This window comes from Osmerus eperlanus, chromosome 11 (genome assembly GCF_963692335.1).
Source record: "Osmerus eperlanus chromosome 11, fOsmEpe2.1, whole genome shotgun sequence".
Lineage (NCBI taxonomy): Eukaryota > Metazoa > Chordata > Actinopteri > Osmeriformes > Osmeridae > Osmerus > Osmerus eperlanus.
In genome coordinates, this window is record NC_085028.1 from 14,794,821 (window position 1) to 14,812,668 (window position 17,848).

Genomic DNA, 17,848 nt, shown 5'->3' on the forward strand with positions numbered 1-17,848 from the left:
AGCAAAACACAAATAATATGTTTATATATTATAATATATTTGTATAAAATGTTCTTCTAGTACCACAAAAACAAGATCCTTCACAAGGTAAAACATGACATGAATTTCTGGCTTCCCCATCCCCGTGTGAAAAGAGCACATTCCAGACCTGAGCCCTCTTCCCCGGCTCCCAGCCTCCTCCAATGACCTGAGCCCTCTTCCCCGGCTCCCAGCCTCCTCCAATGCCGTCTTCCCCTTATCATCAAACATGGGATCTGGAGCTCTCATCAGGCTGTTAGCAACGGCTGATGCTGCTGCTCCACGGCGCTCTGATAAGCCCGTCTGAGGCCAGTGGCTGCCTGCCTGCCTGCCTGCTTTGGGATTAGTCATAGCTCTCCCGCGTCACGCCAGCTTCATCAACGGAGATGGCAGAGAAGGGAAAGGTGAGGAAAGAGGGAGAAAGAGAGGGGTAGGGATGGAGAGGGGGGAGAGGGGAAGGGTAGGGAGAGAGCAGAGGCTTGGAGAGATGGGGAGAAAGAGAGGGGTAGGGGGGGAGGGTTGGAAAGAGAAGAATGAGTAAGGAGAGAGGGGTTGAGAGAGGGAGATAAGAGAGAGATAGAAGGAGGGGAGAGAGAGCACCTGAAGCTAAACAAGATGCCTGTAATGGCTATTTGGAAATGCTGACATGGTCAACTCAGCATTGACATTCATGATGAGATTGACCCTTCCCACTCCCTACATCACTCGTCTCCATGGTTTCATATTTGTGGTGTGACAGGTTACTAAAGTCCAAGGACAGATATTTAGTGACTATAAACGAAATGTAAACATATACACACACGTTTTATTTACTGCAGTTATGCATTTGCATGTTATTCATCCTTCTGTGACTTAATTGGATACCAATTTTCCACCAGTAACTTGCTAAAATATATTGAGTCAAGCACTTTACACAAACATTTTATTGCTGGAGAAATAAATACATCCTCTTTTCACATTGGCTCCAGAGTAACTGACAACCAGGGGCTGTACAGAGTCAACTGCTTGTCAGTTCCAACGAAACAAATATACAAGGCAAGACGTGACACCTGAATTGACACCGTAAACGGACGACGACTGGCAACGCTCCTCACACACACACACACACACACAAAGGCATGTTTCCACCACGGTCAGATGGGCATAAAACACAGCGGTGGTGAGCAGGCCGATCGGCCCTGCCGTGCCCCCCAGTACGCCCGCTAGGCCTTGTTGATGTAGCCCTCCTTGATCAGGAAGTCGTAGATCTTCCGCGTCTTGTTCACGTCGATCTTGATGAGCGCCCGGGCCTGAGCCAGCCGTAGGCCTCCCTGCCGCCGGCACTCGTTCAGCAGGGCCTGCTTGTACTCCAGGTACGCCCCTGGCACCAGGCGTACCACCTGACACAGCTGCGGGCACACAGACACCATCACACACTCAAACTCTCGTGGTAGCAAACTAACTCGGGTAGGGAGTCAGGTGGCTGAGCGGTTAGGGCTAGTAATCTGAAGGTTGCCAGTTCGATTCCCGGCCGTTCCAAATTGTGTTGTGTCCTTGGGCAAGGCACTTCACCCTACTTGCCTCGGGGGGGAATGTCCCTGTACTTACTGTAAGTCGCTCTGGATAAGAGCGTCTGCTAAATGACTAAATTTAAATCTAAATGTAACTCGGCGACCCCCCAAGGGCTTTCGTTGTCCTCTGTGCGGTCCCTGAGTACCGTACCTCCTTCTCCCTGTCGTTGAGCTTCTCTGTCCCGGGCAGGCCAGTCAGGTTGAGGGGAGGGGCGCTTCTCCTACCTGTGGCTGAGGAAGAGCCAGCACACTGGGTGTTAACAGCTGTTAACAGGGTGCTCGGAAAGACATACTGAAACAGATTGACGGACGACGTAGCTTGACAAAATCCTCTTTATCCTTTTGTCGAGGTAGACCAATATTTACAAAGGGAAAATGGTGTGAATATGGCGATTTTGGACCGTGTTTACAGTGTCCTGTTACAATCGATGTTAAGGAATGGCACAGAGTACAAGGAAGAAAAGGCCATACATAAATATGCATGGCGGTTCTGTTTGTTGAGAATATTTATGGAAGAGCATCTCTCCGAATACATTAACTTGACTGTGCCTCAGGCTATGCCAAGAAAAGAGAGAATGGAGGGAGAGGAGAGCAGAGGGAAGGCAGGAGAAGGGAAGGGGGTCTAGAGGGAGGGAACGAGTGAGAGGAGGGAAAGGAGAGGTCCAGAGAAGCCTTACCTGACGTGGTGATGGTCGTGACAACAGGAGTGATGCCAGCGTCACTGTGTGACAAACAACAGTTAGTGTCACTAGAGGAACACACACACACACACTAGTTAATCACTTTGAGATCTCAGTCTACAGAGAGGGTGAATCATCAAACAAGCCTGGATTTTGTCTTTTCAAGGGGAATAATTAGAACTTAAAAAAAAACACCAAGCGCCAGAAATAGGAGGGGAAGGGGGGGACGACGACTAATAAGGGAGGCTCTACATCAAAAAAGGAGAGGGCTGCGTGACTGGCTAGGTTAGGCCAAGGGTGCTGGAGGGTCTCACGGGCCCGAGGCGGGGTCTTACATGGCGGCCTGTTTGCTGAGCCACTGCTGGCAGGCACGTCCATCCTGGATGTACTGCAGCACGTCACACAGCATGGTCCTCTTCCTGCGCTCCTCCTCCCGTACGCGCTTCACCCGCTCGTACACTTTGGCACCTGCGGGGGGGGGGGGGGGGGGGGGGAAGACGACAACGGTGACACGAGGGCCGCTGGAAGGGCATCAGGCTGGCTCAGTAAACAGAGTGGGCTGTGGCAGGGGACAGCTAAGTGTGTGAGACGGTGACCGTGACAGGGTTGTACGACAAGGCAGGCCAGACTCACTGCAGAAGGACTGGATCCCTGCTCTCCTGTACTCCTGGAGCCTGCGGATCTCTCTCCTCAGCTCAAACTCCACTGGAAGAGAGAAGGCGCTGCGTTAAAGAAGGACGAGACCGGCCGATCTCTGGCGAGGACAAGCAGACAGGCAGGCGGACAGGAGAGACGCGTGAACTCTCCCGGCTCTTTAGATCAGTGCTTCCCAACGTCGAAGCCGAACATCAGACACTAGCTCAGCAGTGACAACTGAAAAGCCTTATTGGAGCACCTGCCCAAAGTGCCAGGTCTTTGACAGAACGTGTCTTCCTCTCTCCCATTTCCAGAACGCACACAGACACACAGAGGAGCGCGGTCACGTGATCTTCTGCATCGGGAGTGCGGCAGCTAATCTGACAGACTAATTACCACGGCGATGAGATTACCGTTACTCAAAATACCCAAAAGCACGTTCTCGCGCGTGGCCGCTTTATGGAATGTACCGGACCAGGACGGGATGAACGTCACGTGTTGTGAGAAGAGTCCTTGTACGCATGTATGCGTGTGCACAAGACAAAACACTCACATGCGTGACTCTCGATGAACTTGTCGTGCTCCGTGGGCCCCATGACCCTGGCAAAGCGCCTCATAGAATCATACAGGTCCTGTACCTTCTTTGGATAGCGCCGTTCTAGAACTAAAACAGACAGACACACACACACACACACACACACACACAATTGAACAGAAAGCATGAGGAAGGAGAGCCATTAGATAACATGAAAGCTGTATCATAACATGAGACATTTTATAATTAGATAACATGAGAGCTGTATTATAACATGAGACATGTTATAATTAGATAACATGAGAGCTGTATTATAACACGAGACATGTTATAATTAGATAACATGAGAGCTGTATTATAACACGAGACATGTTATAATTAGATAACATGAGAGCTGTATTATATAACCCATGTAAGTGCGGATAGGAACAGAACTGGGTGGGGATTAAAAAGTGCCTGGAAATATTTGAAAAAGTCGCCTATCTAACCCAACCAACAGAGACATCCTGCTGTGGCTGGTAACTGGGTAAAAGAGCCTACGTTGGGCATTTCACCAGAACTTAACTCATTCACTCCCCCCAAACCCCCCCCCCCCCCCCCTTCAGTGCGTCTCCACCCCCCATGAGTCTGTGCTGAGCTCGTGCCTCAAAGCATCGCTACTGTTGCTGAGTAACAGGCGGTGTGTCAGATCCAACATGGAAAGCTGTCACGGGGGTGTGAGGGGAGAGGTTCTACGCCTCAGCCAAACTCCCTAGATGCCACCCATGAAAGATGAGTTCATTTTGTTCGGTACACGGATGTCTGTCTTGTAATTTCTGTAGCTGTCTGCATAATCCGTAGCACATTGTTTCCAAAAAGGCAACATTTAAAAAGGTAAGGTAGAGTGACAGTTTAAAATATAGACTGAATGTTTGGTCCTGCACATGGCTACCTGAGGGTGTTAGTGTGAAGGCCTAACAGCCCACTGATGAAACACAAATAGATCAGCAGCAAAAAAAAAAAAAAAAAAAGAGGAGGAGGAGGAAGAAAAACAAACAAAAAAAGACTTTGGAGTTAATCTCCTCCTGAACAGAGCAGAAGACTATGTCAATGTGACAGCGATGGACTGCAGCCGGTGGTCTCGAGATGGGCCGATGCCCTACAAGGGAAATGGAAATGTTGGTCAAACTGCCTTTGGCAATAACATCAGTCAAGGCACGACACTGAGCCACCCAGGCTTGGACACGGCTTCCATTATCATGTGACATGCGGACAAAACACACACACACACACACACACATTCAGCAGTCTCCATGACAACAAGGCTGCAGCTCCGCTGGCAACTCTGGGTTCTCTTTTGTCTTGAAAGACTAGAGAGAGACAGATAAGGGGATGGAGGTTGGTGGATGGATAAATAAAACATAAGGGTGTCCTTTTCCACCCCCCGAAACATAGCCTATTCCACATAGCTACACCTGGTGATAGCACCCAGCGCCGGTGATAGCACCCAGCGCCGGTGATAGCACCCAGCGCCGGTGATAGCACCCAGCGCCGGTGATAGCACCCAGCGCCGGTGATAGCACCCAGCGCCGGTGATAGCACCCAGCGCCGGTGATAGCACCCAGCGCCGGTGATAGCACCCAGCGCCGGTGATAGCACCCAGCGCCGGTGATAGCACCCAGCGCCGGTGATAGCACCCAGCGCCGGTGATAGCACCCAGCGCCGGTGATAGCACCCAGCGCCGGTGATAGCACCCAGCGCCGGTGATAGCACCCAGCGCCGGTGATAGCACCCAGCGCCGGTGATAGCACCCAGCGGTCAGAGAAGAAGAGGGAACCAATTTGGGGAACACATTTGAAGAGATTCTGGCTTTCGAACCAGCTAGAATAAAACAAAGGCATTGGAGAGATTACATTAACAGTCTTGATGAAACCTGACCCAGAAGGAGAGGACTGGATCAATAAAAACTCAAATCTCCAATCTATTTGGTCATTAAACCTGCAGTGTTCTTTTCATATTGAAGTGATTATGCAGGGCCACGCAAGCTGGGCCACTGGGCTATTTTGAGCCTCCATCGTAAATATGAGGTCAGTCACCACACTCCAGTCCCCCTGGAATCACATAGGTCACTGGTGAGGATTATTGCTTATGAAACCATGGAAACACTACATTCATATCCAGTCTGGTGGTGGAATGCCATGGCTCTGGATCACACTCACTCTGAAACTTGCGCAGGTTAATCAGTCCATGGTCCCGGATTACCCTGCAAAACACACACGGCATTAGACTCGGACTGGACCGAGCAGTTAACTACTCCACAGTCCTTAATACAAGACTACATGCAACCAACGAGGATCAGATCATAGGTTCGGTCCTCTATAAGCCCCTCCCCCCCAGATACCTGCCAGCAGAGATAGATGGCAAATTAGATTCGGTGAAAATGAAAGGGAGGGGGGGTGAAAGGGAGGGGGGGTGAAACCACGCGCCTTGACACAGTGGCGGTGAAACAGAGCAAATGGTGTTTGTGGCCACCTGTGAACCTGGTGCCCTCCAGACCAGGGAGTCTTGCTCTGGGCCTCAGCCCATGTTACCATCTTGGGGGGCATCTTGACAGGTAGCATGCCAAAAGAAGGCCCAGAGGGGTGGGGGATGGGGGGACCGGGGTATTAGTGGGCTGAGCCAGCTAACATAGCACAGCTGCACTACATGCCATACCAGAGAGTTCTGGGAGCGACAACTCGTTAATGGTGATTTACTGATGGATGGGTTTCCACAGAAACTGGGGATAGCATTCTCAAGAACTCTCATACACTGACAGAACTCTCATAGACTGACAGCACTACCATAGACTAAGGAGGTAGAGGGGAATAAGATGAGTGGAATGACATATTTGGGTGACAGCAGTTCAACAAAAAGTGTCCATCTAACAGAAATACTAATATCTATACCTCTATTGATTTAGACTTGTCCTAGATAAAAAGCAAATTCCAAGCTAAACCTGTAGAAGACGGCAATCGTAAATAAGATAGCATCTGAGGCCATCTAGTGATGAACTAAAGCCATTACATTACAATGATCAACTTACTTCTTCCTGCGTTGTCGCTCCTTTAACCTTGAATGATATATATCCACAACTGCAATCTTAAGAGCTAGATTAAACCAGAGAAAATATGTTATTATGTATTTCCTAGTTCAAAAGTACAGTGCACATAATGTTTTCCTGTTAGCCTGCATTCTTTCCCTGGGAAGATCAAACTCACCGTGCAACACATCTGAGTCATCGTCCACAAAGTCGATGTCTTTCAGATCCCATTCAGCATAGTTGTCAAACTCCTGGAAGGGGGCAATGGAGAACAGGAGTGAATGAGTCACTGAGAGAGCACCGGATTCAAGTGTTTCATCAGGTATTACAAGGACAGGGAGACTTCAGAAGATGTTGTCTGATTTTCCTGGGGCCTCCCCGTGTCGAATGGGAGTCAGGGAGTCAGGTGGCTGAGCGGTTAGGGAATCGGGCTAGGAATCAGAAGGTTGCCAGATCAATTCCCGGCCGTGCAAAAAGGACGTTGTGTCCTTGGGCAAGGCACTTCACCCTACTTGCCTCGGGGGAATGTCCCTATACTTACTGTAAGTCGCTCTGGATAAGAGCGTCTGCTAAATGACTAAATGTAATGTGAATGAATGTTACAGCTCTCCTCACCTCCATGAAGTCTGCTCTGGCAGGCATGTAGCCAGCCATGTCTCGAGACAGCAGGGAGTCAAACGTGGGTCTGGGGGGATCATCCGTGGCTAGGATGAAAGACAGACAAATAGTATATTGTCCTGTGTGCATAGGCCAGGTATGATCCCTTCCTCCGCCGTGTATTAGCGGAACAGGGCGTACAATTTCGCATGTATTGTATTTTGATGAAGCCATCATCCCAGGAAGTGAACGCTTCAGGGTCTCATCAGTGGGCAGTTCTCAAGTGGAGAGATGCTGGGCGTGCGTACTGACGTTTAAAAGGGATGGCGCTGTCGGCCGTGCGAGCTTCCTCCATCTGTCTGAGGCTGAGCAGCGTGGAGGAGAACAGGGGGTTGTTGATGAAGTTCTTCATGTAGTGGCCCTCGCATTCCTCCTTCCCTTTGGTTCGCATTTGATACGCCACGTCCTGCCTGGGTAGTCAGAATCCCCAAATAATATTTGGTTTCAATCTGAGAAGAATCTAGAAAGTGTTTACAAATACCAATAGGTTACATTGCTCAACAGGTATGCGTGTGTGTGTGTGTGTGCCCTTATTTACCAATTGCCAAAACCACAGTCCATGACTGCTTCCAGCAGGGACATCTCCTCCAGTGCTGTCCAGCCAGGTTCCAACACAGGGAAGTCAGAGGTCTATATGGAGAAACGTCATGTCAGCGGTACACCGTTGTGGAAGTCTGGTTATCCACAATTGATTTAGCTAAAATATCTACAATGCAAGAATGCATGAAAATAAAGATGCACTATAACAATCACAACACATCTACTAGTGGGAGACATGAAATGTAATACTGTACTCTAAATTAGAGCAGAAAATATATAAATGGGACCTTGTCTTATGACTAGCATGCTTCCTCCTACCATGATTTCATACTTGTGATCACTCTGGTGCTTCTTGTACTCAAATCCTCGGGTGAAACACTGAAATTCATAATTTAATAAACAATTAAAGTAAAGAGATTCGGACAAGCAGCTAGATTGCTGGGATCAAAAAGTTAGCCAACCGACCTGAAGACAGAGTAGAAACGGTGATGGTCCACATTCTGCACACTTGACGTAAGGCTCAGTGAGGTAGGATGAGCAGCCTCGACAAGACGGCTTGTCAAATGGATCATCTTAAGGAAGATTGTAAAAATATGAATTGGCTATTTACAAACTCATGATGGCTTAGTGAATGACTGTAACTGTATAGTAAAATGGAAAAAGATCATAAGATTTCATACTTGATAAGATAGTTACTGACAAACAATAAACCAACCATGACGTTATTCACATACTGTAACTAGTTAGCTACAACACTATTGCAACAGCACAAGCAATAACCATAACAAGGCAAGCTGAATGAACAACTATTGCACTGATTATAAAGCTAGTAAGCTGGCTAGCATAGCTACCACAAATATTCGTGATCTTGTTGAACTGGCGGCACGGCACGGGTGCTCTCGTCGGATGCAATAGAATACGCAAGCTTCGGAGAAACTTTGAGTTACTGTACCAGTAGCCAAAATCTGATATCTAGTTAGGCTAACTAGCTAGCTTGCTAAACGCATACAAGTGTTCGCTAGCCACTCACTACCAGCTAATTCACTGAAAGAGGTAGAGCTAGCTAGCTAGGAATGTCGCTTCACACTTACTACTTTTATTATTTTATGGTAGTTTTTATTCTATTTTGAATATGTCTCTTTTGCAATCTCACGTGTACTTACTTCCAAAGGATGCCAAACGGTCCATAAGAAAAATTAGTAGCTAGATACTACAGTAATCAGGTTTAAGAGATGGACAACAATCTGGAGGCTCTTGTTGATATGCAGTCAGTTAGCTAGCCTAGACTCCTCTTTTCTTCTTCTTTCCAGTGTAATGGCATTGAGAGGTGCATTACCGGCACCTACTGTTCGGGAGTGGGATTCCGTCGGTCTAAGGTTTAATTTAAATTTTTTGTTCAGTTAGCACTTGTTCTGTATAAAGGCCTATTTATGTATTTTTTACTACAGCTTTTGAACTGAAGAAAAAACAAACCAAAAGAAGCATCTTATATAATGTTTTCCCCACTAACACACATGATGGCAGGACAGACCCTTTGCATGTTATGGGAGGGGGTACACATTATATCAGGTGAAAACCTGACCCCCGACTGGTAAGTAACTTGTACCGCTGAGCTAACTACTTATGTGGGATTTGCTAGAGCTAACCAGACGGGCGAAAATACAGGGTGTTGAAAAACCTCAATGCAAATTTGACCACAAAGGTCAAACATTTCTTGATAGATGGCAGTAAACATGTCAGTGAATTCGAATCCTTTCATAAAACAAACCAATCAACATAATATATGCATAAAAACAAATAAATAAGTTTATTATTAGACATTGAACAGGAAAAAAAACTGTAGTAGGACAAAACTGGAAAAGGTTGCAGGTCTTCTGAAAAATTCCAGAAACAGAAAAAGTATGTAAACTCACAGGCTATAGCATGCAGTCATCAGTAGAATCCATTTAAAGGGCTTCATTGATAATCAAACTATGACAACAATTGTGTAGTTTTACGAGCAGCAAAACCTGTTTGGAATGTGCACTGACTTGTTAAATTAGCAACTGGCTTGGACCATCACGGGTGCGGTTGAGGTAAAGCACAGGTTCCTTCGTTGTGAGATAGAAGATGGCCCTGATTGGTCCCTGGGACGGCCCTCTGGAGATGTTACATTACATTTTACATTTAGTCATTTAGCAGACACACTTATCCAGAGCGACTTACAGTAAGTACAGGGACATTCCCCCAAGGCAAGTAGGGTGAAGTGCCTTGCCCAAGGACACAACGTCAGTTAGCATGACTGGGAATCGAACTGGCAACCTTCGGATTACTAGCCCGATTCCCTCACCACTCAGCCACCTGACTCCCCAGATGGTTGTTCTAAAGAGGAAATGGATTTGAAAGCATGGTTATATTTATTAGAATTTGATGAAGAGCAAACCCCCAAGCATACAGCAGACACTGAAGTTCTGAGAAGCCAATTCAAAATGTACCTTTAACCTAGCCTACTCCAAATAACCTAAGGATCTGACACAAGCACTTCTGAGATCTCACTTGAAGCTGTTTTTTAGATATTTGCTTCCAGGTACCCAAGAAAGCACTCCCGATATAGAAACCCAGTTTGGTTAGGGTCATGCTTTTGTTTACCTCTACATAGGTCAGTTTCTATGTGCAAGTAATTTCAAACGCTTTATTGTTACCTCCTATTTCAAATAATCTGACAGCTCAGTCATGTAAATTGTCAAAACTTTACAGGTACCCAAGTGGTCGAAGAGGGTGAGGGTGAGGGTTGGTGGTTGTAGAGCATCATCATAGACAAGCTCAAACTCCGGGATCTCTCTAATGGCCTTACACTGGACAGTGTCTGCAACAAAAGAATATCCATATATTATCTTTGAAGTGAGTTAAATATAAATATCTAGGTCTATGTAAATATAAAGAGATTGACCGAATTATGTTGTCACAACAATCAGACAAAGCCCCCCACTAGAGCCCACATGACAAGCTGACAAGGTAGCTTTTGGTGGCATCATATCACAATTTTGTGATATTGCTCTATGTGTCTGCTTACTGCTTGGTGCCTGCCTGTAAAGTTAAACACAAGAATACAGGTAGGCCTATATTAATTATGGTATTTTTAAGATGTGTTTTTTTAAAACACATCTTTATGTAATAGTTTGTTGTGTATCGAGGCGACCAACTTCAGTGAAAGTTAGCTAGTTAGCTAAATAGTTGGGTTGTTGTGTTAGACACAATTAAACTCAAAATGCATTTGTAATTAAATGATTACACCGATATTCAACAGAATGTTAAACAAAGACAATGTGTGAGGCTTGTGTTAAGACTGATTGGTTTTTCATACTAATTTGGTCCTTTGTTTGTATTTAGGCTACGTTTTTCACAGCATCCCAACTTTTGGGGAATTGAGGTTGTAAAAATTAAAGGAAAGTTGACTTTCCGTTTGAATAGTTAGCAGTTGTTTAAGAGAGAGAGGGGTTAGCACTAGCTAGTTTACAGTAGGTAATGATATCACAGTCATCACATAAAACCTTGCGGTTTTTAGGGGCAGAAATACAGCAGCGGGTGCTGTATATGGATCGCAAGTGCCCAACACTTGCAGTTTGTGTCCATATATTTCCTTTTCTTTAGCTAAGAGGTGATCAAAAGAAACGTAGGAAGGTATAGGCTGCATTTGCCGCCTTTTTCTGCGTCTCAACGGTCTGAGCCGCCATTGCCAGCAGCTTTCTGTCCTCCAGGTCACCGCGGATGTCACGTGACTGAAAACTATGAATAGGATCCGAGAGGAATTGCGTTTTTTTTCAAACGCTTAAAAGACATCGAAATCACTAATATTCGTAGGTTATAGAGAGGAGACATATTTACGGACGCTATAGAATACATTAATTGACAGAGCCAGAGATACAGATTGCCACAGCTAGATAGACAGAGATAGGCCTAGATACAGATGTGAGATGTGAGAGAGTAAGGCTACACAAGCACATACATCTTTGTCTTGTTTTGCCAGCCTTCAAATGTGGCCATCCCTTTCCCGGTTGCAAAAGCATGTTCAAAAACCATAGCCGCTAGTCTACATGATCAAATAATAATGTATTCATTTAGCATATACTTCCACTAAAACGAGGTCAGCGGTTTCGATCTCATACACTGAGGGGCAGCGCTCTTACCTAGCTTATAATTTGAATGCTATCCGAACCTAAAAATAAATTTTATGAATGTAAAGTAGCAAATACGTTACGTTGTTTATAATACAACAAGATATATGATAACATATTTTTGACACTTGCACATCGAAAACTTTGTCACATAACCTTTATTTATCAAATTGATGACGATTGTGAGACTAACTTCTCGAGGACTTGACGTCACTCGATTCCTTCAATCTCTCGATACAGTCGCCATATACTACCATGAACTGACAGATGTCCCTATGGAGAGGATGTAGGCCATAGCTATGAAGGGTAGATGTCTCGTCCGCGTTGCCGGACAACGGAGTGGAACGTCCGCACATGGCGGCCATCTTGCTACAGTCAACTCGCTCACCCATAACATTGTGTTGATGCTACATGTACTTTTTAAATGACCATAACTTGCACAATTTTCAACCGATTTTTAAACGGTTTGGTTTGTTATGAACGTCAGAGATGTCGTTATGCCACTGCCGATAATCGGCCACGCCGATAATCGGTCGACCCCTAGCTTGGACCATCACTGGTGTGTTTGAGGTAAAGCATGGGTTCCTTCGTTGTGAGGTAGAAGATGGCCCTGATTGGGCCCTGGGAAGCACAGGTTCCTTCGTTGTGAGGTAGAAGATGGCCCTGATTGGTCCCTGGGACGGCCCTATGTTGGTTGTCCTAAAGAGGAAGTGGATTTGAAATCGGGGTTATATTTATTAGAATTTGATCAAGAGCAGACCCTTAAGCCTACAGCACACACTGAAGTTCTGAGAAGCCAGTTTCAAAATGTACCCATGTCCCTTTAACCTAGCCTACTCCAAATAAGCTAAGGATCTGACACAAGCACCTCTGAGATCTCACTTGAGGCCTGCACTAAAGCATGTACCTATTATCACACCCTTTCAAAACACAAGGCCTAAACCAGTACATATAGTCACTTTACTCAAAGAGCATATATGTTTTTCAGATATTTGCATCCAGGTACCCAAAGAAGGCACTCTCCAAATATAGAAACCCAGTTTGGTTAGGGTCATGCTTATGTTTACCTCTACAGAGGTTATACGTAGGTCATATGGTTGGTTTCTATGTGCAAATGATTTCAAACACTTTATGGTTACTTCCTGTTTAAAATAATCTGACAGCTCAGTCATGTAAATTGTCAAAACTTTACAGGTACCCAAGTGGTCGACGAGGGTGTGATATTGCTGTATTTGTCTACTTACTGCTTGGTGCCTGCCTGCCTAATACCAATGTGTTTACAATAGGCAATTCAAAACTACCGTAGATGTTGGTGCGTGTGCATGGTGTAAGCCATCAGACACAACCCAATATTCTCTTGGCTCTCGATTATCCTCACACTGGATAGGTTTCTGCAACACAATGAAGTATAGTTATTAAAGTACAGTTGTATCAAGTAGCAGTTATCATACTGCAGGGTTTCCCGCAGAAAATGTGTTAGTTAAGGTGGTAGGGTGGGGTTTGCCGGCAGACCGGAATGAAATGGAGAAAACAGGACGTTTTCTTTCACGACGTAACACGTTTTTTTGACAACCTAGTTAACGCTGCAGGTACGCTGCACGTGTGTTTCCTAGGCGGCCGCCTTACCTGCAAAGTGCTGCGGGAATAGTACCCTGTACTGTGTGTGTGTGTGTGGGATACACAAAGTGATTGTCAGGGCAGAGAGATAAGAGATTGATTCAGATTATATATATATTTTTTTAATGGGACCTGATGGTTTACATTTCGTGAAACCGAAGAAGTATTTCACATGGTGTGTCACACTCACGTTGATGAGCACATGATATGGAAAAATTCCAGTGGCACTGTGTAGATTTGAATAGTCAAGAGATGGCGGTTACAATAAATTTATTTTGCTTGTACAAATCAAGATTTAACAAAGTACTTTGTGATCAGTCTAACGAAGGAGGTGCTAGCCACAGGTCGTTCGCCAGAGTGATGAAGAACAATCACAAACGCTACCTTATATACACGTTAGATCAAATGGCATTCTATAAGGTCAATCCATCAATGTAATCAAGTCTATGATTGGCTTACTCAATTCAGTGACAGTTTGAAACAGTACATCTCTGTACCATTTGACCCACAATCCTTTGTGCGGGCCACTTCAAACAAGTTTTTGATTAACCCCACTCAATGCAACAGGAAGGGTCAGAGCAGCAGATCACAATAACAATACAGTTGAATCCACATTGTCTCTAGACCAGCTGTCTCTTCCTCCCCAGGTGACAAGAACCCTCTCAGATCACCCAGACTTCCCGTCACTTAGACTTCACGTCTCCTAGTTATAAAACTGCAAATGGCATCTCTACCAAATGGGTTGAATCTTAATCAACTTTAGACTTCCGTTAAAACACATTCCTCATATATGAAACACACACATTATAACTGTATTCCAAAATTTCCATGACACACAAGAAGTCCTTACAGTGCGTTCACACTGCAGCGGAGCGGGCGGCGCGTGGCGTCGGCTTCCAATTCATTTTCAATGAAACCAGGCGTTGACGCTCGCGTAGGGCATTGTGGGAAGGCGAGCGGAGCGGAGCGGAGCGTTGCAAGTTGGATTTTCTCAACTTTATGTAAATGAGGAGCGTGAAAACGCTAGCGTTGGCCAATCGGATTGGTTTCTTGTTTCTTGTAACGTAGCAACTGTTCGTCATGGTAAACATTTCTAGGTTTGACAATTTCAAGATGGAGGAGAAACTTTTCGTATGTGTCTGCACACCCAGTTCTGTTCAGAACAAAGTTACTAATGTGACGAGCCTGAATTTAAAGATTACATTAAACTAATAATGCATGGTGCATGGTTGCCGATGTCGTCATTGTTCCTAGTGTGTTTTTATAGCCTACTTTTAAATGTAGTCGTCACATTACGTGACTGTTCTGTGCCACTGCTAGCTCGCTAGCCCAGCCTACAAACGACTGGTTGAGTGACCGGTGGCGTAACATGTATTCTACTGTAATCTTGCACTAGTAAAATCTTGCACTTACATAAATGTTGTGTAAAAGTGGTATTTTGATCGATATTGTGAGTACATTAACCCAAATCTGCACGCTTGGCCATGACTACAACAGTGACCTTAGAGAACTACAACTCTGTATTAACTTGTCTAACACGCCCCCGAGCGTGGTGTACTGTGGGAAGGCAAGCGATGCAGAGCGTTAAAAAACGCTGCAGTGTGAACGCACTGTTAGTCTAATATTTTGAAAAAATAAGCATTACCTCCGATTTCTTCGAGAAGCACGTTCCCATGTTAAATGCGTCTGATATTGGCAAAATGGCGCTGTTTATGTGCGTCACTACCTGCGTCACTACCTCACTACCTGCGTACATAGCCTTAGCCACTCCTTTCTTTCTTCTGTCAAAGTTATTTTTAAGTAAACTATCTTAAAACTAAAAGTTTAGTCTAAACTGAGTAAAACTCAGGAGTCAGGTGGCTGAGCGGTTAAGAAATCGGCTGTTAATTCACCCTACTTGCCTCGGGGGAATGTCCCTGTACTCACACGTCTGCTAAATGACTAAATGTAAATGTAATGTAAAACTGTGGTGCTGAAGACATGTAGGCCTATGTTTTCTTCACTGGCGACCTAACAAAATTGAATATTTTACATAGAATTTTAGAAGTAATCACAATTTCTTACCGTGTCAAGTTTGTGAAGTTCAGTTCTGGCTTAGTCCTCACAAAGATCTTCTGCCATGTTCAGTCACCAACCCCAATATCCTAAACTATCCTAGTTTTTAATCAAAGTCATAGACAGATGAAGTCTTTGGTTCAGAAGTACAGTACTTCCGGGCAGGAACGTCTGTGAAGTGAAGTCTTGCCTTGCAGGGTGTGTTAATATTAAACAGGAAGATCCAACCCATTGTCCCAATGCTTATGTAACTACTCCCTTCAGTAGAAGAAGAGGGTTGAGCTTGTTCTCCTGTGCAGCAGGGAGTTGTTCTTGCCTATGCGTCCCACCTGCTCGGGTGCCGTCTCCACCCGGTTTCAAGGTTGTTTCTGAAAATGAAAAGATAGAGACACAAAATACAGCCTTTTTCCCACACTGTGGTCAAAACTCGTCTGGATTGTTCCCTCACGTACTTCTCCAATGGGGCCTTAGAACAGGGGTTGTATATCCAAAGGTAGTCAGACCCGCCGGTCTGACTCGTCCTGAAGCAGTAAAGAGTTACAGTCCCAGCATCACCTTATCTCCCATGATCAAGCAGTAACTGAGTCAAATGAGATGCAAACAGTCGAACACCAATGATTAAACACAGATATTGAAATCAAGAACCCAATCTCCTGTAGCGGGGTTTGCTCGTTTAAAGATAGAAATACTTAATTTATCATAAAGTCTGGGGCACCACCCTAATATTGGTTTAGGACATTAGGGAATCCTATGTTTAATATGTAATAATCAGTCTCATCTTTAGGAATGAATTCGTTCTAAGAGTAGAGCCAATCGTAACATCAGTGAACACGCACGTCAAAATATCTTTACAATGAATTTATTCAAGTAAGGTAAACAGATCTTATGAAAAGTTGGATTATGGGTTTGATATGAGAGATTGGTTTCAATGAACAGAATGAAATGGTCTAACTTAAAGAAAGGCAGAAATTGTACAGTCAGTGATTACATCCTTACAAATCATAAACAGAGCTCACGCCAATGCCATGTCGAGGGGGAAAGAGCGTTAGCCATAGTTACGTTTGATCAGGGGTTGATCAATGATGTTGAGGGCGGTTTGCGCCAAAGGTCCATTTGAAGAATCTGAAGTCACAGCGCGGCTGCGCTGGGTCATGTGACTGAGTCTGCGGGATCTCAGTGAAGTCGCATTTGGAATTGCGTTTTTGGTTCTTCTGTTGAAACGTCCAGATAGTGTCGCGATCACTATAAAGTTGAATCTCAGGAGAAGCTTGGCGACGTCCTTGGAACGCCAATCCTGATGGCGTTCATGCCATGGTCGGTTTCGCTGGAGTCCGAGATTGATGGTCATCTTAGGGCTTTATACAGTTCGAGGGAGGACCCGTCTGGGGTCAGATGTGGATTGGGGGAAGCTGGGTTCTCAACTCCCCCCTCCTTCCTTCACACCTACCAAAGGTGTGATCTGATCTCTGGCTGATCATTCGATGGTTCAAATATTGTTCTGGACATCTTGGTACAGTTACAAAATATAGTTGAATGATTGTTTTATTATGATAGCTTCGTGTAGATACCAAGAATGACGTGGTTATCTTTCAGGAAGAAGGAGTTGTTACTAGAATCAAGATTTCAGTGAACACAACATTAAAACAAAGTAACAAACATAACACAAATATCCCTCTCATAATTCTCCACCTTGTACTCTTGTGGTAAAGTCTCAAGAACTTTCCTCAAAAGTTCTGATCAAGGTATGTTCTTTGTTCAAATCGCCGCCGAAACGGATAGCAAATGGTCGCTGGAGACGTGTTGTCTAAATCAGGCCCTTTGAAGCTTGCAAGCTAGCAGGAGGGCTGATCTGGTAGATTGGGGAGGTCCCCCCCCCATTCTATGGCTCCTTTGCATCGGCGTTTGGTGGGTAATCAGCATACTGAGGGTGTCACAAGGGCTGATTCTGATGTGATTGAATCACTCTTCAGGTGTGGCAAGATGTTGGCTCCGTGTGGTCTTGTGGACCTCACTACATCCCCCCGGATGTCAACTTTCATAGACCGTCGTCGATGAAACTGTTGACATGAAGACAAGAGAAGAAAGACCACAGCAGCGTAACAGCATGTCACCCCCCCTCCCCAGACATTGGCATGGCTATGAGTGATTAAGCTATGACATGACATAGGAAAAAGGTTGAGAGGAAATTATTGAAACAAAAAGAGGCACTTGAAGTGGCTTACAATGGCCGTAGCAATTGAAGCTTTGTGACTAGGGGTCTAGATGAGGGAAAAGTTGTCGGCTTTCCAATCTTTTTAAATCAAACTAGTTTCAATAAACTCATTTAGGTTATGGTTACAATTGAC

At 45.1% G+C, this 17,848-nt stretch overlaps 1 protein-coding gene and 1 long non-coding RNA gene across 2 annotated transcripts; both read right to left on the reverse strand.

Annotated features, from left to right (window-relative positions):
* Window positions 1-811: 811 nt before the first annotated feature.
* On the reverse strand, window positions 812-8,996 carry tada2a (transcriptional adaptor 2A). The gene is made up of 15 exons (XM_062473253.1): window positions 8,841-8,996; window positions 8,143-8,249; window positions 7,996-8,055; window positions 7,676-7,767; window positions 7,390-7,547; window positions 7,096-7,184; window positions 6,659-6,731; window positions 6,484-6,547; window positions 5,618-5,661; window positions 3,438-3,548; window positions 2,882-2,953; window positions 2,584-2,716; window positions 2,246-2,289; window positions 1,720-1,799; window positions 812-1,406 (listed from the first exon to the last, which is right to left on the reverse strand). Exons 1-15 carry the CDS (start codon window positions 8,863-8,865, stop codon window positions 1,221-1,223), a joined length of 1,338 nt encoding a protein of 445 aa, XP_062329237.1. The 5' UTR covers window positions 8,866-8,996; the 3' UTR covers window positions 812-1,220.
* Window positions 8,997-9,459: 463 nt separating this feature from the next.
* Window positions 9,460-15,892, reverse strand: LOC134029567 (uncharacterized). Its single transcript, XR_009931643.1, has 4 exons — window positions 15,513-15,892; window positions 13,133-13,222; window positions 9,708-12,530; window positions 9,460-9,551 (listed from the first exon to the last, which is right to left on the reverse strand). It is a non-coding gene; the product is annotated as an uncharacterized LOC134029567 (long non-coding RNA).
* Between the last annotated feature and the right edge of the window lie 1,956 nt (window positions 15,893-17,848).

Coding starts and splice junctions, on each gene's coding strand:
- tada2a (XM_062473253.1), bottom strand. CDS start 8,865: ATGGACCGTTTGGCATCCTTTGGAA. Junction 6,732..7,095: donor CCAGAGCAGACTTCATGGAG/GTGAGGAGAGCT, acceptor GCCCCCTTCCAG/GAGTTTGACAACTATGCTGA. Junction 2,290..2,583: donor CTCAGCAAACAGGCCGCCAT/GTAAGACCCCGC, acceptor TTTGTCACACAG/TGACGCTGGCATCACTCCTG.